At 41.1% G+C, this 22913-nt stretch overlaps 1 protein-coding gene across 2 annotated transcripts in view; it reads right to left on the bottom strand.

Moving 5' to 3' along the window:
* LOC144608514 (disabled homolog 2-interacting protein-like) overlaps positions 1-22913 on the bottom strand; it is a 588412-nt gene that overhangs the window by 491140 nt on the left and 74359 nt on the right. For both annotated transcript variants that reach the window (XM_078426375.1, XM_078426376.1), the window contains exons 2-3: positions 18482-18603; positions 14878-15004 (exon numbers count right to left, since the gene is read on the bottom strand). In XM_078426375.1, coding sequence (XP_078282501.1) covers positions 14878-15004; positions 18482-18603 — 249 coding nt within the window. The remainder of the gene's footprint in view (positions 1-14877; positions 15005-18481; positions 18604-22913) is intronic.

Raw genomic sequence — 22913 nt, 5'->3', positions numbered from 1 at the left:
TCAATGCAGCAAAAATTGCACACCACATACTGCCCCTGATGCCCCCCCCTCCCCCCCTTCCCAGGATTACAGAATAAATTTGATAGCATTGGATGTACAATATACACCTTGAAAATGCATAAACATATCACAAGGAATACGTATACTATAAAAATAATAAAATAGATATAGGATATAAATAAACAGCTCTAAGCCTGCTCTGATATTCAGTCAGATCCTGGTTCATTTATTTTGGCCACAACAGCACTTTCATATTGTGTAAGAAGGAACTGCAGATGCTGGTTTAAACCAAAGATAGACACAAAATACTGGAGTAACTTAGCTAGACATGCAGAATCTCTGGAGAGAAGGAATGGATGACGTTTCGGGTCGAGACCCTTCTTCAGACTAAGAGTCAGGGGAAAGGGAAACAAGAGATATAGATGATGATGTAGAGAGATATAAAACAAATGAATGAAAGATGCAAAAAAGTAATGATGATAAAGGAAACAGGCCATTGTTAGTGTTCGCTAGGTGAGAACGAGAACCTGGTGCAATTTGGGTGGGGGAGGGTTGGAGAGGAGGAACGCAGGGGTTACTTGAAGGTAAAGAAATCAATATTCATGCCAAAGGGTTGTAAGTTGTCAAGCAAAATATGAGATGCTGTTGCTCCAATTTGCATTTAGCTTCACTCTGACAATGGAGGAGGCTTAGGACGAAAGGTCAGTGTAGGAATGGGAAAAGGAATTAAAGTGTTTGGCAACCCGGAGACCAGGTAGGTCCAGGCGGACTAAGCGAAGGTGTTCAGTGAAACGATCACCCAGTCCTCGTTTGGTCTCGCCGATGTTTGAGAGTGCACATCTTGTACTCTTATATCTGTTGTTCAGGATTGCTGGGTTGCTGACAGTAGTCCATCCAAATAATTACCCTTGTACTTTGTCATAACAGTACTAAACAGCTAAGTCTCATACTATTACTTTTGTTAGTACAATTTAAATGCCAACTGGAAATCTACCAAACAGATTTGTACCAATTCTGCTTCAGAATTGCTAGTACTAACTTTCCCGTTCAGTTCAACTAAACATAACCAAATTTCCACTTTATGGTGGAAATTAAATTCAGAACCACGGATTATTAATTTTCTCCTCGTGGTGTTCCCCTGTTGCAGGTAAGAGCTACAAGTCATTGGGTCAGACCTGAGACCACCAACGCCACCGTGTGGTCAAGACTGGACTGTTGGGAAAATAATCCCTGGACAGCCAGCACCTGTACCCGAGGCTAAGTCTGAGTGGCCAGGGCAAACCTGAAATGCCAGAACCTCTTTCTGCCTCAGACAATGGGGATTGCACTCATATACCTACAGAGGTAAAGATTGGCCACCAGGGTTATTCAGACATCACCAGGATTGCCTCTCCAAGCCTAAAGTTGAACTGCCAGCAAGAAACCTGTACTGGCAGCCACGTCGCGTTATCGTCATGCCTTCTGCTTCGAAGAACAGGACTAAAGTGCTGGGACAAACTTGAGATCGGCAGCGTCATCGCACATGTGCTTTGTCAGTGAGGGACATGCGGTCCTGGACTTCCTTATCACTGCAAATAGAATAAACCTGGCGAGTTTACCCTATTGTGAGCGTTGGTATGGTCACTGTCAAACTGCAATGTCATTCCCCCAACACCTCAGTGCCAAAACTGAAAGCTGCACCTTGTGCCATATTATCAAATGCAGACTAAAATTGCATCAACTCCTTGAATCCCATTGCAACTCTGCAGTCTAATATTAATACAGAACTTGAAAGTGCTAAGGAAATCACATTTTACATTGTAAACAAATTAGTGAAGTAATGTGATAAACAGTTAACTTGTACATTGGCTCTTTAATGCACAAGTTAAAATAAATGCACTTCTGTAACAATTAGTGCCAGTGCTAAAAATACTGCACTCATGGCCACAGCCAGGCAGGTTTCTCATAAAATCCTCATGTTGCAGGAAACTCCAAACAGACTTGATAATTACAGCTTTAAGTGAAAACATGCCACCAATAACTAATGTCTATGAAAAGCTCAGTGGCAAAGAACTAATAAACCTCAGATTTATATACACAAAAAAGTAATTCAATAAAAGTCTCTTTGCTCACCAATTATTGGCTATAATAATTAAACTGTAATTAAACATCAGTTTAAGCAAAAATACAAATTGATTTTTTTAATTAAAAAAAATCAGACATGCTTCGTTCAAAGGATTTCCTCCAAATCACATATCATATCATATCATATATATATACAGCCGGAAACAGACCTTTTCGGCCCTCCAAGTCCGTGCCACCCAGTGATCCCCGTACATTAACACTATCCTACACCCACTAGGGACAATTTTTTTACATTTTTTTACATTTACCCAGCCAATTAACCTACATACCTGTACGTCTTTGGAGACGTAGTTTCATATCCATAACATAGTTATGGATATGAAACTCAATCAAAATCTACAGCATATAAAGGTAAAACTCTAGTGCTAAAATTACAGTGCTACACTATCAGCCATAACATCCTTTTGAAAATATCCTTTCACCTCAAACATTTTTTTGGTTTAGGTGATCCTACGCTATTTAAAATTAAAGGTTTAGGCCTCAAACTGACCAAGTATTAGTTAAAATTAAAAACTTTAAAAAGGTTTCCGTCTATTCAAGTGTAATTGGAGAATCTTTTAACTCTGACCACGTTGCAGAACCAAATGAGTGTGTCTGTTCCACTAACCACATTAAATAATCTAGCTTCTGATCATTACTGGCAATCCACAGCTTCCAAACTCACGATCTCATAAACAGTAATTAGATCAAAGAAATATCACATGTCATTTTAATCCCTGCGGTTATAAAACCATTGGTTTTTGAAAAACTGAGTTTGAAAATCAAGAGTTGAGTTTAATTGCCATATGTAGCAGTAATGGAATAATGATGTTCTTACCTAAAGGAATAACAAATTGATAATAATCAACAATATAAATTAATAACACTAATACCAGGTAGCCATAATAGAGCATGAACAAAGTCTGCAGTGTAAAAAATAATCTGTAGAAGGGAGCAAGTGCTGAGGTAGTGGTTCGTGTTGTGCATTATTCAGGAACCTGGGAAGAAGCAGTTCTTGAACTTGATGGTCAGTTTTCAGTTCTCTGTACCTTTTTTCCCCATGGTGGTAGTGAAAGAGAGCTTGGCCAGGATGGTGTGGTGTTGTTGGTTTTATGATGTTGGTTACCTTTTTGAGGCAATTCCTCCTACAGATCCATCAATTGTGGAGAGCCCAGTACCTCTGATGAACCGGGCAATGACTACCACTCTGCAGCATCCTTTGTTCCTGGGCATTCGAGTTACTGAACCCAATCGTTCCAGAGAGAGTATTCTGCAACATACTGAATCTGCTCAATCATTTTATTATATTATACTATAATAGCTTATGTCTTTGGGGGATGGGATACTCTTGGAACAAACATTTATTTAACTCTCCACCATCCTAGATGTTGTGGCACTGCAGGAATGTGATCTCTGATAATTATATTGCTTTATTGTGTCAATCACATGCAGCGTTGCAGCTTCATCAGGTTGGCATCTGATGGTGCATCTGGTGCACATCCATCTGCACTCATTGAACAAAGGTTAATCCCCAGGCCCGAACACAACGAAGAATGAGAGATATACAGGGCCAGAAGGTACTAGACTGCAATGGTGTACATTGTCAGCTGCTTCTGGTAGTCCACAACGCTTCATGGATGTTTAATTGAGGTGTCAGATTTGATCAGTTTATTGCATTTAACAATAATAGTGCTTTAAAATGAAGATATGATTTTTGTCTTTACAAGGACTGAGGTGGTCACTTCTACCATTACTGTCATGGCCAATGCCCCTGCAACTGGCAAATTTGGCGAGGGCGAGGTCACGCAGGTTTATGTCTTCTGTTGGTCCATTCACTTCTGCAGGCTGCTCGCCATGCCCATCAGGACCAGGCTAGCTCATGCAGTGTCAGCACTACACACATTTTTGGCCATGGATAGTGAAAACTCAACCATTGAGCCTTTGCTGCATTGTGTGTTGCTTCCGATCATTGCTCATTGTGTAAGAACACTGATTAATCAACTGAAAAGATACTTGGTAGATGAAACTGTTGAAAAATGTGGGCGGCACGGTAGCGCAGCGGTAGAGTTGCTGCTTTACAGCGAATGCAGCGCCGGAGACACAGGTTCGATCCTGACTACGGGTGCTGCACTGTAAGGAGTTTGTACGTTCTCCCCGTGACCTGCGTGGGTTTTCTCCGAGATCTTCGGTTTCCTCCCACACTCCAAAGACGTACAGGTATGTAGGTTAATTGGCTGGGTAAATGTAAAAATTGTCCCTAGTGGGTGTAGGATAGTGTTAATGTACGGGGATCACTGGGCGGCACGGACTTGGAGGGCCGAAAAGGCCTGTTTCCGGCTGTAGATATATGATATGATATGATATATGATATATGATATGATTGCATTTTGGAGGAATTACTAATATGCAATTTTCGTTCAATGCACAATTTTAAAGCAAGGATCAGAACAAAGATCTAGGAGTACATGTACAAATGGGCTTGAAAGAAGCAGGGCAGGTTAAGAAATAATTAGAACAAAGGATCTTTGCCCTTAGAGGATGAGTGTATAAGAGCAAGTAACTCAGTGAATCTTAAAAATTGTTACATTTTTGGGCATCACAGATTTTTGGGCATCAAGATTGAGTGTGAAGAGATTAACCAAAATTATTCTAGGCATTAGGAAATAGACTGGAAATGTGAACAGATAGGAGATCGTGTTCTCCTTCTGAATAGAGAAAAATTACAGGAATTAGGGAGGCTTTTAAAAACCATGGATAGAAAAGAAGAAAGTGATACCTTCAGAAAGGTAATCAAAAATTAGAGGTTGTATAATGGAAGGAATTGGCAAAAGAATTAAACAAGTATCATGAAAAGTTGGAAAAAATCTGGATAAGTATCAGAAAGAATCCATAGAGTTCTGGGTAGAGAGCACTTAAATGGGATTTGAAATGTTTATCAGGTCAAATGGCCCATTTATGTGCTACAAGCAGAGATTTTGTGACAAAATGATTTATTTTTGGAAACCATAACAGATTAGTGAGATGAGCCTAGGAATAACTGATGGCTTCAATGCAATGAACCATAACTGTAGTGAGCATGTTAATGCCTCAAAATTTACATTGTTCTGTGGAATTATCATTAACGTTTGTTAATCCAAATTGACCTTAAAAGGGAAAAGATTTAGATTATTGCGCAAAATGCAAAGCAGTAGATTTTATTCATGATTGTTTACAATAATCGCATCAAATACAAAAAAACAGAAAGCAAAGGAATATTTCAGCTGCTCCTCCACACCCACCCAAATACTGATTCACTTGCACCGTGAAAATTTAAGATTGAAAACATTCCAATTTTTCACAAATAAGCATTTATTGTATGACTCGGAGTCTCCTTATCAAGATCAAAGAACGTGACAATTAGCAAAACGGATTGAAAGCATCAGACATCCTCATCCAGAAGGTTGATTTGAATGAAAATGTAACACAAATGATTTAATATGAAATTGTTCCTTAGCCATCTCCATTACTGAATGCTGAAAAATGGGTAACATGATTGGCAGATTAAAACAAATTGTGGTGAACAGGTTTTATCTCCTCCCCACCACATTGATATTAAATTGAATAGAACATTTAAAAAAATTCCATCCATTGTGCAATTCTCGTCAGGTAACTAGACATGGAGAGCAAACTGCTGTAGCAGCCAAATATGCAATTAAAAAAATGTAGTACACACTAGACACCCAGCAATATCAGTTGAGAAAACCGATGCCAAATGAAGTTTTAGATATCGTCTAGATTTAGATATGCATGTAAATTAAACAGGCTCAAAAATAAGTCAATTGTACAAGTCATTGCACAAAGATACTTATGCTTTTATGTTATACTTGCACATGAACAGCTGAAACTTTTATCCCATGTTCTGCTAATATTTACAAAGCAACCTAGAGTTACCAATGAAAGAGTTAAGGATTGATGTAATGATAAAATAAATAGTAGAACAATCATGCAAATATGCAGACCACAGCATTTACAATCATAAGAATTTATTTTATTTATTTAAATATATCAGGAACTTTCAATTGAAATTCTTTTTGCAAATTCTTTTTTCATTAGTACCCTGTTTTCTCAATGTCCCTCAAAAGGAATCCACTCAATTTAACCTGGTGCTCTTTCCCCTCCATCACCTTCATGTGCAGACAACCTTTAATTCCCCTTCCCACACTGACCTTTCTGTCCTAGGCGTCCTCCATTGTCAGAGTGAGGCTAAACATAAATTGGAGGAACAGCATCTCATATTTCGCTTGGGCAGCTTACAGCCCAGGCGTATGAATATTGATTTCTCCAACTTCAAGTAACCCCTGCATTACCTCTCTCGCCACCCCTACCCCACCCAAGTATTTTGTTCTCACCTAGCTACAGCTAACAATGACCCGTTTCCTTGATCAATGTTACATTTTTGCATCTTTCATTAATTTCTTCTATATCTCTCTACATCATCGTGTATATATCTCTCGTTCCCCTTTCCCGCGACTTTCAATGTGAAGGTCTCGACCCGAAACGTCACGCATTCCTTCTCTCCAGAGGTGCTGCCTATCCCGCTGAGTTACTCCAGCATTTTGTGTCTATCTCCACTTTCCAGATCTCCGGTTTAAACCAACATCTGCAGTTCCTTCCTACACATCAATTGCCCTGATATTTTTTCACAAACACCCAGCAATCGTTTCAATTCCACGCCAAGTATTTGATTCAGTTTTATCATATCATATCATATCATATATATACAGCCGGAAACAGGCCTTTTTTTTCGGCCCTCCAAGTCCGTGCCGCCCAGTGATCCCCGTACATTAACACTATCCTACACCCACTAGGGACAATTTTTTACATCTACCCAGCCAATTAACCTACATACCTGTACGTCTTTGAGATACTTGTAGGTAGACACAAAATACTGGAGTAACTCAGCGGGACAGGCAGCATCTCTGGAGAGAAGGAATGGGTGACGTTCGGGTCGAGACCCTTCTACAGACTGATGTCAGGGGAGTGGGTGGGACAGAGATAGAATGTAGTCGGAGACAGTAAGACTGGTGGGAGAACTGGGAAGGAGAAAGGGATGGAGAGAGAGGGAAATCAAGGGCTACTTGATGTTAGAGAAGTCAATGTTCATACCACTCGGGTGTAAGCTACCCAAGCGAAATATGAGGTGCTGTTCCTCCAATTTGCACTGGGCCTCACTCTGACAATGGAGGAGACCCAGAGTAGAAAGGTCATAGTGGGAATGGGAGGGGGAATTAAAATGCTGAGTAACCGGGTGAACAGGTAGGTTAAGGTGGACTGAGCGGAGGTGTTCAGCGAAGCGATCGCCAAGCCTGCGTTGGGTCTCGCCGATATACAGGAGTTGACACCTGGAACAGCGGATACAGTAGCTGAGGTTGGAGGAGGGGCAAGTGAACTTCTGCCTCACCTGAAAAGTGTTGGGGTCCTTGGATGGGGTCGAGGGGGGAGGTAAAGGGACAGGTGTTGCATCTCCTGCGGTTGTAGGGGAAAGTACCTGGGGAGGGGGCGGTTTGGGTGGGAGGGGACGAGTTGACCAGGGAATTGTGAAGGGAACGGTCTCTGGGGATAACGGAAAGGGGTGGAGATGGGAAGATGTGGCCAGTAGTGGGAAGAGGTAGCGAAAATGTTGGAGGATTATATGCTGTATGCAACTGCTGATGGGGTGGAAGGTGAAGACAAGGGGGACTCTGTCCTTGGTATGAATGGGTGGAGGGGGAGCAAGAGCAGAGCTGCGGGATATTGAGGAGACCCTGGTGAGAGGCACATCTATAATGGATTCTAGCTCCTCATCCATTAAAGATGAGGCTCTCACTAGGGCTTCGGCACGAGGATACTTCAGCAGGGCAGGATAAGGTTGTGCTGTCACTTTTCCGTTTCAGAGTGCAACTAAATCCTGGTGTAGATGGGACACAGCTACTGCAGTGTGATGTGGGAACTCAGGAAGGTGGCCAGTGTCCCCAAGGGCTATATCTGCAGGAGATGCGTCCAGATGATTTTAGGCTCATCTGGGAGAGTGCGGAGGTCACAGGTACAAGCTATCGAGAGGTGGTCACACCCAAGGTATAGACAGAGAATAAATGGGTGACCACACGGACAGGGAGCAGGAACATAGTTCAGAAATCCCCTGTGGCCATTCCCCTGCAAAACAGGTATACCATTTTGGATAATGTCCATTCAGGGGAGAGCAGCAGGAGCCAGGTCTGTGGCACCAGGCCTGGTTCTGAGGCACAGTGGGGTAGGCTGAAGTCAAGCAAAGCAATAGTGATAGGGGACTAAATAGTTAGCGGACAGATTGGAGATTCTGTGGCAGCAAACGGGTCTCCAAGATGGTGTATTGCCTCTCTGGCGCCAGGGTCCCAGATGTCTCCTCGAGAGCATTCAAAGAGGAGGGTAAGCAGCCAGAAGTTGTTGTGTACATCGGTAAGAAAAGGAATGAGGTATTTGCTCAATACAGGGAGTTAGGCAAAAAGGTAAAATTGCAGGACCGAGGGTGGTAATCTCAAGATCACTTTTGGTGTCACTTACTACTGAGGGTAGCAATAGGAGGACAGGACAGATGAATGTGTGGCTGAGGAGACAGGGATTCAGATTTTTGGACCATTGCGATGTCTTCTGAGTCAAGAGATGACCTGTACAAGAGCGACAGGTTGCACCTGAACTGGAGGGGCACTAACATACTTGAAAGGAGGCTTGCTAGTGCTACTCGGGACGGTTTAAAGTAGAATGGAAAAGAGTGGGAACCTGAGCAGGTCAGCAAATTTGGGGTGGCGGGGGGAGGGGGGTAGGGGGGATTCAACAGAATTGTATGGATGAGGTTAAGGAGAAGAACGCAGGAGAGGTTGCAGAAGTCTCCTGAAGTAGAACCAGGATAGAGAGTTTAAGAGAAGAGTCCAAGGTTAGGGAAAGTGGGGACCAATTTTAGAAGGGAGGTGGTGAACAGAACCACATGTGTTATATCTGAATGCAAGCAAATATGGAACAAAGTGGATGAGCTTATAATGCAGTTAGAAATTGTTAGGTCTGATGTTGTCAGCATCACGGAGACGTGTCTGAAAGAGGATCAGAGCCGGATGCTGAACATCCAAGGTACAAATCTTATCAAAGTTAAGTCTAAAGAAGGGTCTCGACCCAAAAAGTCACCCATTCCTTATCTCCAGAGATGCTGCCTGTCCCGCTGAGTTACTCCAGCTTTTTGTGTCTGTTATCGAAAAGATATGCAGGTGGGCAGGTGTGGGTAGGTGGCTCTGCTGGTAAGAATGAAATTCAATCCTTAGCAAGGGATGACATAGGATCACATATGTAGAATCCTTGTGGGTAGAGTTAAAAAACTGCAAGGGTAAAAAGACCTTGGTGGGAGTTATATGTAGACCTCCAAACAGTAGCCAGGATGCAAGGGACAAATTATATTAGGGAGATACAATCAGCATGTAAGAAAGGTAATGTTACAGTGGTCATGGGTGATTTCAATATGTAGGTAGACTGGGAAAAGTCAAGTCAGCACTGGATTTCAAGAGAAGGAATTTGCAGAGTGCCTACGAGATGGCTTCATAGACCAGCTTGTGGTCGAGCCTACTAGGGAAAGAACATTCTAGATTTGGTGTTGTCTAACGAACTGGATTTGATTAAGGGGTAGTGACCACATGATGATAACATTCAACCTGCATTTGAGGTTGAAGACAAGATCAAATATATTGGTATTACTGTTGAGGCATGTTGAAGCCAGAGGGATGAGCTGGCTAAAGTTGATTGAAATGGGACCCTAGAAGTAATTCGTTTGAATGTGGAGCAGCAAAAGCAGGAGATTCTGAGAGTAATTTCTGTGGAAGACGAAGGATCTTTTCATCCCCAAGTGACTGTGGCTGACAAATGAAGTCAAAGACAGCACAAAAGCAAAAGAGAAGGCGTATAATATTGCAACAATTAGCGGGAAGCTAGAGGATTGGGAAGCTTTTTAAAAACCAACAGAAGGTAACTAAAAAGCCAATAAGGGGAGAAATGATGAAATATAGTAAGCTAGCCAATTAAAAATAGTTTCTTCAGATATATATAAAGATTGAAAGAGAAGCAAGAGTAGACATTGGACAGTTGGAAAATGACATTGGAGAAGTATTAATGCGGAATAATTCATTTGACCTGTGTTGAATGGTCCCACAGGACTGGAAAATTGCTAATTTTACTCTGCTGTTCAAGGGAGCATAGCAAAATAGGATGAGATTTGCAAGTACTTAGAAGCATGATCAAATAGGCTGAAGTCGGTATTGTTTCGTGAAGGGGAGATCTTGCTGACAAACATGTTAGAATTCTATGAGGAAGTAAATAGCAGGATAGACAAAGGAGAGTCAGTGGATGTTGTTTACTTGTATTTTCTGAAGGCCTGTGATAAAGTGCCACATGTGAGGCTGCTAAACAAGATGAAAGCCCATGGCATTAGAGGCAAGGCACTAACATGGAAAGAGGATTGGCTGAAGGCAAAGAGTAGGACTAAAGGGGGCATTTTTTGGTTGGCCGTCGGTAACTAGTGATGTGCAGAAGGTCGGTGTTAGGTCTGTTACTTTTCATGTTGTGTATTAATATTTGGATGAAATTGATGGCTCTGTGGCCAATTTTGCAGATATGAATTGTCATGAAATATGAAGATAGGTGGAGGGGGATATCGTGTTGAGAAAGCAGAGACACTGCAGAAGGACTTGGACAGGTTATGAGAGTGGGCAAAGAAGTGGCAGAGTCATACAGCGTGGAAACAGGCCCTTGGCCCAACTTCACCACACCGACCAACATGTCCCATCTAGTCTCACTTGCCTGCGCTTGGTCCATATCTCTCTAAACTTATTCTATCCGTGTACCTACCTAAATGTTTCTTAAATGTTGCAATAATACCTGCCTCGCCTACCTCCTCCAGCAGCTTGTTCCATACACCCACCACCCTTTGTGTAAAAAAAGTTACCCCTCAGGTTTCTATTAAATATTTCCCCCCTCGCTTTAAATCTATGCCCTTGTTGTATGTTCTCGATTTCCCTTACTCTGTCCTATGTTCTCGATTTCCCTTACTCTGGGCAAGAGACAGTGTGTTTACCTGATCTATTCCTCTCATGATTTTGTACACCTCTAAGAGCAGCCCCATCCTCATGCACTCCAAGGAATAGAGTCCTAGTCTGCTCAACCTCTCCCTTTACTTCAGGCCCTCAAGGCCTGGCAAGATCCTTATAAATGTTCCCTGCACCCTTTCCAGCTAGACAACATATTTCCTGTAACATGGTGCCCAAAACTGAACGCAATATTGTAAATGTAGCCTCACCAAAGTCTTATATAACTGCAACATGACCTCCCAATTTCTATACTCAATACTCTGACTGATGAAGCTCAATGTGCCGAAAGATGGAATATAACGTGGCAAAGTGTACGGTCATGCACTTTGGTGGTTGGAATAAAGGCATAGACTATTTTCCAAATGAGAGGATTCAGAAATCGGCAGTGCAAAGGATACTCAAAAGGTTAATTTGTAAATAGAATGGATAATAAGGAAGGCAAATGTAATGTTAGCATTAATTTTGAGAGGACTAAAATAAAAAAGCAGGGAGGTAATGCTGAGGTTTTATATGGCACAAGTCAGACTGCATTTGGAGTATTGAAAGCAGTTTTGGGCTCCATATCTGAGATGGCATTGGAGAGGATGTTTCCTCTTGTGGGAGAGTCTAGGACCAAAAGGCCCAGCCTCAAAATAAAAGGACATACCTTTAGGAAATGAGCAATTTCTTTAGCCAGATGGTGGTGAATCTGTGGAATTTATTGTGACTATGGAGGCCAAGTCTTTGGTGTTTTCTAAAGCAGTGTTTGACAGGTTCTAGATTAGCAAGGGTGTCAATGGTGATGGGGAGAAGGCAGGCGAGTGGGTTGAGGGAAAGATTGATCAGCTACGAATGAATGGCGGAGCAGACTCGAAGGCCGAAAAGACAAAAAGTGACAATGGGATAAAAATAAAAGGAGGTGCGAATAGTCAAGCCAGAGGAAGGAATACAAGTAGAAAAGGTAGGGGAGAAATAGATGCAAATCTAGGTGATGTTTAGGGAAGAAGAGGGGGATAGTACATTAGTTACTTAAAACTGGAGAATTCAATGTTCATACTATTAGTTTGTAAGCTATCCAAGTAAAATACAAGGTGCTGTTCCAGTTTGCGTGTGGCCTCTCTGGCAATGGAAGCGGCCCAAGACAAAAATGTTAATAAGGGAATGGGAAGGGGAGCTAAAATAGTTAGCAACCGGAAGATCCACAAGACCAAGCGCAAATGTTTTGCGAAGCGGTCGCCTATTCTACACTTGGTCTCGCCAGTGTAGAGGAGGCTACATCGAGAACACCGAATGCTGAAGAAGTTAGAGGAGTTGCACACTAACCTGTCTCACCTGGAAAGACTGCTGGGGTATCTGACTAGATGTGACAGAGGCGTTACATCTCCTGCAGTTGGGAAGGTGGAAAGGGAGGAGGTGGGATCACGTTGAAGGTGGTGGAAATGTCATTGAATTATTTGTTCCAACTGGGGGTAGAAGAGCACATCTACAGGATACTAGAGACATGGGTGAAAGATCTGTCTATGACAGCAGGGGGAAACCACATTTCCTAAAGAAAGAAGACATCTTGGATGTCCTAGAATGAAACGCCTCATTTTGGGTGCAGATGTAGCAAAGAAATTGAGAGTAGGCGATAGAGTCATTGCAAAGAGCCGGATGAGAAAGTGTAGCTACCATTTCCTCTGGCAACTCATTCCATATTCCCATCACGCTCTGAAAAGGTGGTCCCCGCGGTTTCCATTAACATTTTCCTCTCACTTTAAATCTATGCCAAATTCTTCAACTATTATATGTTCAGATTAAAGTGCAAGTGGTTAAATGCCTGACTTCAGGTAGTAACCTATAATTCATTCAACAGAGGTCAAATGGATTTCATACACACTCCAGCCATGGCAAATGTCACTGTAAAATTAGCATGATTTGCCTTTTGCATATCTGATTGCTGTCCATAATTTCAAACTTCCTGCATTTCTCCAATTATAGAGAATTGAAGAAGGTTGAATTTCATTCATGGCATTGATCAGGGCTAACTAATAGACTATGCACTTTTTGTTGCCACTTATGTAGGGAAAAAAAGCATTCTATGTGCAGGTGAACATGTTCTATTAGGCACTGAAATAAGAGTAAGAGTCATGTTAATGAATAGTCTTTTTTTGGTCCATACCTTTGCAATAACTATTTTTGTCCAATTTTCACTTACCTTGCAAATAAGAAAAGCTATATTTTTTATGAAGTAAAGAGAAAAAAAAATCAGCATATTTATCTGTAGACTGTTTTTCTATGGAGGGATCCCAAAACTGGAGGCAAGTTATTGACCAAGGAACAAGATTTGACTCTTACATTTTTTTAAAGACAGTTGTTTGGCCCACTGAGTCTATGTCAGTTCTCAGAGCAACCCCATTCTCACTCATTTCCCTCTAATTTGCTCTCACATCAACAGCATTACCACTCCCAGAAAGTCAGGGTGGAACCCAATTTGCTGGAGCTGAACGGTTGCACTCCCTGCAGCACCACTGTGCCACTCCTGCGCTACTGTTGTACCTTATTAGTATTTGAACCATGGTCAAAATCTAATGACATTCACAAGAACAAAAGTAGCATGGAGGTCATTCGTACAGACAGGAAAATGAGAGCAGGACTTGAAACGAAAGAAATAAGGAACCAGCTCTCAGTCTCCACCAGTGCAGATTTTGAGTTGATAGTTGTCAACAATGCCTCGTCTTCCACTCAGTACTTCCAATAGTATGACAATGATTAGGAATTCACCATGTAAAATGACAAGCCTTCATCGCATCAATTTTGATACAAAAGAACACAAGCAAATCAAAGTGGGATTCAACAAATAATTAACCAATGAAATTTTAACTGCTTCAATGCAAACAATTGTGTATTTGTTATTATTGTAATAATGAACAATGTCATATGTTGCCATCTTAAATATGGACACACAGACAAACCAGCAACTGAAAAGATTTGTGCATAAGGAATATTTCCAAAAAATAATAATGATTAATCCAAACTGATCTAATTGTAATTGTCATGAAGAGTAGCAAGTTCATTTTATAGCACATGGAAGAATCAAAATGTTCAAGATCATAAATATTTTTTACAATTAGTTGTGGTCCAACATTTAGAAGATATTTTGTGCAGCCATCCTATTAAAAAAGGTCAAAAATCAGACTACACTGCATTTCAGTAAACATCTGTGTGTTAATTTAATCAAGACAAAGTCAGCAGAAATCAAAAGAATACACGGATTCCCTTTTCAGTATTATCTATGCAAAACACCACTTAATTTCTCAGTTCCAATAGGTGGCTTTGACAGTGAAGGTAACAGCCTTGCCCATCAACAATTGTAACATTTTGCTGTTACATATGGTGCCATTTCTGAGACTGAATTTGTTAACTAAAGTTTGCTGGGGGTAACTATTCTAGAGTCCATCCATCCTTCACTTATCTTTGAAATTCTGACTTTTATTTGTACTTGCATTTAGAAAACAGCAAATCATTGAATATATGACAACTTGTATGCTTCAAATCATATTACGATGAGAAAATGAAATGTTGCATCTTCTCCACAAGTACATAACATATATTGAAATACTTGAAAATAATCAATTACTTCACCTGAACAGGTAGCAGAGGTAACATTTAAATCTTTAAATGGGCTACAACTCACCATATTCCATTGATTGATACGGTTGGTACTCCGGAAACTGGCTTTCAGAAGGCACACTAACAGTTCTGCGTAACAGCCTTGCCCGACATGATTCCGCTCGCCGTTCCTGCAGTAACAAGGGATGAATCTGGGGGGAAAAAAAGAGTACAAACCACGATTATAAAGTCAGTCATATCTGACCCTTCAGCCCAAACGTCAGACCAAACTGACCCTTCAGCCCAACTTCAAAACACCAAGTTCATCATTGAGATAATTTAATTTGCCCAAGTTTGGCCCATATCCCTCTAAACTTTTCTTATCCACAAACTTGACCAAATGTCTAAATTGTAATTTTGTACCCATCTCAACCACTTGCTCCAACAGCTCGTTCTATATACTCACCACCCTCTATATGGAAGAGTTGCCTCTCATGTCCCATTGGAATCTTTACCCTCTCTCTTTAAACATGCCCTCCAGTATTAGACATCACTATTCTGAGAAAAAGACTGACTGTTCGCATTATCTATGCCCCTTGTGATTTTATACACCACTATTTGGTCACCTTAGCTTCAGGGAAAACAGTCTCAGCCTAGCAGGTTCTCCTCATAACTAAAATCCACTAGTCCTGGCAACATCCTTGCTAATCTTTTCTGCAGCCCCTGTAACTTAACCATATCTTTCCTAAAGTATGGCAACCAGAACTGCACATGATAGCCTATGTATGCTCTCACCAATGTCATGTATAATTGTAACAAGTCCCAACTCTTGTACTCAGTGCTCTGTATGCTGAATGCAAATATGCCAAACACCTTCACCACTTTGTCTACCTACGTACCCAGAAAATGAATGTCCATCATCTTGATCGAAATATCTTTATCCATCAACCATGTCAATAAATTTTCATTGCATTTTTATCTGACTCGTATAAAAAGTTTAACACAATTACAAATACAACAAATCTAAAAATGTTAAAGGGAAGTTGAAAGCTCAAAGCGTCATTAAAGATGTGCACACTCAAGAATTGGCTCCCATGTTTTGCATGCAGGTAAAGATATACAGAAGAAACAGTTACTCCGACATGACATCTTCATATATTTAAGTATGCAATGGTTCATTTAGGAGCAGCTCTGGATAAAGTTCCAAAGATGAAGGGACAACTTCATAACAGTTCAATCTTTCCTTCAAATTTTCTATGGCGAGGCAGATTTTCAAGTGACATTTAAGTGTTTGGGTCAGCTGTGCAGTTCAGAAACTTTCATTTTCAATTTCATGATTTCTTTTTCACAGCCATGGTCTTCAATCAATGTCACAGACTTCAATTCCTAATCACCATCTCCTATTTAACACCAAGGTGAACTTCTGACCTAAGGGATGACATGAATATTTAGTCTACATGCCTTTTTCTGCAATTTTCTTACCACTAGACTCAACTATTCTAACATGCAGGACTTGACCTATTATCATGGGAGATTTTACTCTACATGAAAAAATAGCAAGGACATCTTAAAATAATTTATGAGGTGCCTCAGGTATTGCTCCTTGGAATATGTTCAGGAACCTATCAAGGAACAGGTTGTTTTAGATTTGGTCATAAATTATGAGGAAGGCTTAAGAGATCTTGTGGTTAAAGATTTCATGGAAAGTAGTAATTACAAATTGGATTGAATTCCATGAGCAGATTGAGGGTGAACACTAAAGGAGCAAAACTACTGCCTTCAGCCTCAGGGCAATTATAATGGTATAAAGGGTATGAAGGTGGGATTGTCCAAGTTAGATAGGGAAAATAAGCCAAGGAAGGTTAATAAGTGAATAGTAGCAGATATTCAAACTGCTGGTCCATAACCCTCAGCAGGAACTTATCTCAATTAGAAAGAGAGATTGGTTGAGAAAGAAGCACAATCTGTGATTAACAAAAGGTGGTCAAGGATAATGTTAAATTGTAAAGTAGGACATATAAAGTGGCAAGTGCTGCACTGAGTCCGTGCAGAAATTCTTTAAATGCAAATGTTTAAAAATGTACACTTTACAAAATATATGTTGGAAATGTGCTGGAAACTAAAGATAATATTTCCAATGTCCTTTGTGCAATGAAAGACATGTCTGCCCAGATTGAAAATACCAGCCCAATATCAAAAATGGCAAGAATGTTTCTGTAAGTTTAGTTACTCTATTTTCCACACAGGAACAGGCTACGAATAACAAAAATACCCCACCATTTAATACATCTTCCATCCAGGGAATAATTCACCAAGGATCCACAACTGTATTTGGGTCAGAAATATTTCGACTTCAATAGCACTCACAGTCATAATCTACCATAGTATATAAAGTAGTTTCTCTCTCTGAGTGCACAAAACATTCCGTCTAACATTTTTACAATCCTATTTGAAGCATGGATGGATGTAAATGTTTAAATGGGAGTCCACACTCTTATACTTACAATATAAAGGAGATAACTCACACTAAAAGCAGGTAATTCAATCCTTCATTCTTATTCCAACGTTCTTCAAGATCTGACTTACCTCACCAACCCAATTCTGCTACCAATAAAATTGTTAATTTTTCTAATTATGTAATAGATTTTGCAAAGGACACCAAGAACTCTCTGCATCTTAGAGCTTTACTCACTATTTAAATACATTTTTTTTTTCTGGGTTTCTTAGGAACGGAACTATCATGTTATATTACCTGTATAGTAAACCCTCATTTTAACAGACCTCTTTATAACAGATGTTGGTTATAATGGACGGACCAGCTGAGGCCCTCCCGGCTCACACCTCCTATCCAGCCCCGCCTTGCAAGGTGCACCAACGAGCTCTTCCTCGCTCATCGTGTGATCCAGTAAGCATTGCTGTTGTGGCTCGCGTTGTAGCCCCTGGGGACAGTGCTTTACCAGCTTGGTCACCGTGGGGCTCCCTCCCCTCTCACCAGCTGCCCTTTCTTCCTGTCAGCCAGTTGCTTTGTCCGCTACCCACTCCACTACCACTGCCTTCTTCTACCCATGCTCTGTCAACTCTGCCTCTCCTTATCCTCTCCACGGCCTCCTCCTCCAGAGTCACCAACATACTCCACTCTGGAGGGCATCAGTGGCTGCAGGGTAGGGGTAAAGAGCCCCACAGTAACTGGTTGCATCTCGTCTTTGATAGCAGACCGAGGGGGAGCTGTCAGGCCGGGGCAGCGGCTGCCGGGCAGTGTGGTAGCTGATGGGGAGAAGCTCGCTGGTGCAGACCAGTGGCATTAGCCCTTAGTTTTAAGGTAAAATTACACCTTACAGTAACATCTGATTAACTCTGCAAACTATGCAATCAGTCTCAAGATGCCAGGTTCAATGCTTTTACACCGAAAAGGACATTTTTAGAATATTAATGATGATTTTGGCTTACTTTAGCTTTGACTGAAATGGGCAACATTTTAAAAACATTACATTTTTCTTGGAGAAATATCATTAAGACAACATTAAAATCACAATTGAAATAATGGAGTTAGTCTCCTTAATTAGATGCATGCCGACACGATTCATTCCTTTGGGTATTATTGTATTGCTGCTAATATGCCTGCACCTGCCAGAATAGAGATGCTTCCTCCTACAGAATGAAAACTAGAAACCCCAATCAAGCTCACATACCTCCTCTTTATCCAGCAACAATAGCTGACCATCGGTGACAACACAAAATTTGGTGTTCCATATTGCACGCTCATAATGCGATCTTCCGCAAGATATTCTGTGTGTGGGCGGACCTCTTACATCTGGAAAAAAACCATTTCAAACATCACAAGTGTCTAAAGTGAAAAATATGGTTTCACAAGCAAACACACCAAGTTACAAGCTTTTGTTGGCTATTGGATTTCACTACGTTTGGGGGCTAAAGCAGATTTGGACAATACAGTAGGAAATTATACACATCTGCTTCCTCACATTCCTCGCAATATAACAGGATTGAGACCAAAGTTGCAAAGCGCAAAAGAAAATAAATTAACCATAATTTGGTGCTATTAAACAGAAAAAAAAATTGCTTTATCACATTTTATAATTGCACAGACCTTGGGAGAAAATATTGGACTGCAAATGCTGGAATCCAGAACAACAGTTAATGGGAATGTGGGATGAATGAGATTAGTGTTAACAGGTTCTTGATGATCAGTGCAGACTCAGTGAGCCAAAAAGCTAAATTCCATATTCTAAATGTTACAACTAGTTCAAGACAAAACATGGGAGAAAAATTCAGTTATGGATATAATTATAATTCAGTTATGGGTGGCACAGTGGTAGAGCTGCTGCCGTACAATGCCAGAGACCGAGGTTCAATCCTGACTATGGGTGCTATCTGTAGCGAATTTGTACATTTTCCCTGTGACAGTGTGGGTTTTCTCCTGGTGCTCCAGTTTCCTTCCACACTCCAAAGACATACAGGTTTGTGGATTATTTGGCTTCGAAAATTGCCCTTAGAGTGTGTAGGACAGTACAAGGTGATCGCTGGTCAGCGTGGACTCTGGGCTGAAGGGCCCGTTTCCATGATATATCTCTAAAGTCTAAAGAATTTGGATACCTGCATAATTAAACAGTAGTAACAAACCCAATAGATTAAAAAATGTTTATATTTGCCAAGGAATAATATCCCCACATTTGTAAAATTAGCTTTGCAAGCCCAGAGAATGTGCATTATTAAATCATCACATCGTCAGAAAGAGATGCTACACGTCATTCTGCTATAACCCGCGTTTCCATAACATGATTGGGATATAAATCATTTCATGAATTAGGGAATTACTATTTGTATTACGTGGGCCAAATTAGTTAGAACACAATTTTAAATCGGGAACTAGCCCCACACCATTCAGACAGGCTGCCAGTTTCAACGTGTGTGGTGAAAGAATTACTTTGGAAGTTGACAAGCAGAAAAAATCTGTCTTGAAAATGCCAGTTTCTACCTAACCTCCCAACAGTAATCAGACATCATGGTCTCATGGTCCACAGGAGGCCATTTACGAGTTACTTTGGAAATTGACAAGCAATCTTGTGCAATCATCCCCTATTATAAACAATGAAATGGATAGCCTTTAGCATTTTTAATTTGCAGTAAAATATACAGCTATTAAATATACAAGTATATACAAATCTACACCTTGTTTTAAAATTCAGCAAGAAAAATAATAGGGTCTGACTCTCTAGTCCCGAACCCCCTTTTTCCCCATTGACAATTGTTTTTGTAACGCAATGGTCGGTAACACTAGGTTTCTTCGGAATGGAACAATCATGTTATACTACCTGGAAAGTAAACCCTTGCTTTCACGGACCCCTTTATAACAGATTTTGGTTATAACGGACGGACCTGCTGAGGCCATCCCCGCTCACACCGCCGATTCAGCCCCGGCTTCCGAGGCCTTCCCTGACTTGCACGGTGCAGCAACGAGCTCTTCTTCACCCATCGTGCGATCCAGTAAGCATCGCTGTTGTGGCTCACGTTGTAGCCCCAGGGGACAGTGCTTTATTCAGGTTGCTGCCGCTAACGGGATGCGCTCGGTCACCGTGGGGCTCCCTCCCCTCTCACCAGCTGCCGTTTCTTCCTGTCAACCCATCGCTTGTCCACTACCCACTCCACTACCGCTGCCTCCTTCTATCATGCTCTGTCCACTCTGGGGAGAAGCTTGTTGGTGCAAATCAGTGACATCGGCGCTTAGTTTTAAGGTGAAATGACACCTCACAGTAACATCTGAGTAACTCTGCAGACCGAATGTCCCAATGTCACCTCTCCATGTTCCCCAGAGATGCTGCTCGACCCGCTGAATTACTCCAGCACATTGTGTCCTTTTGGTACCAGCCTCAGCAACAAACCATGCAAGTTCCTTTTGCCGTTACTATGCATGTAGTTACAAGGCCCAACATTCCTCATTTGACCTCAATTCAAATTTTCTGATGATTGCACCCGCATTGAATTCTTTAACAAATTTGCAACAAGCAGTTGCAACAAGAAGTCTGCACAAGGAATACAGAATACAGAGCTTTATTGTCATTCGATACCGAGATATACTAGAAAGTTAATTGTCCTGAAGATAGATACACATGCTGGAGTAACTGAGCAGGTCAGGCAGCACTTCTGGAGAAAAAAAAAAATAGGTGGCGTTTTAGATCAGAACCCTTCTTCAGACCCAACCAGTTAATTGGCCTGACGTGGCAAATGGAAGTGTGACAGTTGAATCATCTCTCCTTGATATCCAAGTACATTACCATCATCAAGTCTCTCCCGTTCCCCACCCAAACATCCCCGAAAGGGGAGGAATCACCACTGACCAGACAACTAACCGTAGCTAGAGGAGATATCTGTGACCAGAGACTCACCACCTCACACACCAAAGCATTTTCACCATCTGGAAATCACAAGTCAGTGTGGTGTAATAGTGGCATGGATAAGAACAGCTCCAACACTACAAGCTCGACACCATCTGTGAAATCACAGCCGGGTTGGTTGCAATATGCCCACGACACAGCGCATCTACAAAAACACTGCAGTTATTCACCTATGCCACTTCAAAAAATTCCAAACCTGCAATTTCTACCACCAAGGGCAACATTGACACAAGAGACATGCAACATCACTACCCACAGGTTCCTCTCAAAGTCACACGTCAAAATACAGGAAATTGCTCTCTTAAAGCATTGTGGAAATATCTTTACCCAGACAACTGCAGAGGTTCAAAGGAGCAGATCACTGCCACCTTCAAGTGCAATTTGGAATGAGCAATAAATGGAGGTCTTGGCAATGATGCCCACTTCCTGGAAAGTGAACAAGTGGTACTTAACTACACTGTCAAGAATATCCTCAATCACTTCAAATATAATTGATAAAGCCAGTAAGTGCCAGGCAGGATTTGTCCTACTTTTTGCCATTAAGAATCACCTGTACAATTTTCTGCCTTTCAACTGGATTCGAGTTCAAGAGGAGACTTTAAATATTACAGCCTGGATGGTACTAGATCCTATAATCTGTGTCATTGGTAGTACAATCGGCCACATATTGATTTTACGTTTTATATTAGAATTTGCTAATAACTTTCTGCAGAAGAGGGAACTCTTGGAGGTCAAGTTAAAATGTCCACTCAGCACTAATGGCCGAATACTGTTGCAGTGGCTCCAATCTTGTCTTTTACAGGAGTAGTAGCTACCATTTCCTCTAGAAGCTCGTTCCATATACCCAAAACCCTCCGAGCGATAGAGTTGCCACTTAGGTTCCTGTTAAATATTGCTGTCTCACTTTAAACCTGTGCCCTCTGGTTCATGATTCCCATACGCTGGGTAAAAGACTACCGTCACAATTCTGCTCACGATTTTATACACCTCTATGTGATTGATCATTCGCCTCCTGTGCTCCAAGGAATATAGCCCTAAACTACCCAATCACACCCTATAGCTTCGGCTCAAGTTCTGGCAATATCCTCATAAATCTTCTCTGTACTTTCCAGTTTAGTGACATCCTTCCTATTGCAGGGTGACCAAAACTGAACACATTACTCCAAATACGGAGTTACCAAAGTCTTGTACACTATAACAGAACGTCCCAACTCCTATACTCAACACCCTGATGGATGAAGGAGGCCAATGGACCAGGAGCCTTCCTTACCATCCTGTGATGCCATTTTAACTGTGCACTTGTACTCCACGATCCCTGCACTCTACAGCATTCCACAGGGCCCTTCCATTCACTGTGAAATATTGTACATTTACTTCACAAAAGTTAATAACTAGGTTACTTTGGTCCTGTTAGGTTAAAACAACCCATTTTTAACTTCTGCAGCCAAATTCCTTATAATCATAATTATAAATTTTCCAAAACTGTAGATATTTTTCTGTTTGCATCTGAATAATTGGTACAAATATATCAAATTAGTGTTGAACTCTTATAAAACTATTCATATCCACAATACTATATGCAACCGTGACACTGACCCACAGATCAAAGTTTGATTCTAGAGCCAACCAAAAAGGTAACCAACACCTCCAAAGTGAAATGGGACATACAATTTATATTCCAAGATCTGGAAAGAAAAAATAGTTGATTTAT

This window comes from Rhinoraja longicauda, chromosome 31, assembly GCF_053455715.1.
Source record: "Rhinoraja longicauda isolate Sanriku21f chromosome 31, sRhiLon1.1, whole genome shotgun sequence".
NCBI classification, from domain to species: Eukaryota; Metazoa; Chordata; class Chondrichthyes; order Rajiformes; family Arhynchobatidae; genus Rhinoraja; species Rhinoraja longicauda.
The sequence above is the reverse complement of the archived record's forward strand: the minus strand, read 5'-3'. Positions and strand labels throughout refer to the sequence as shown.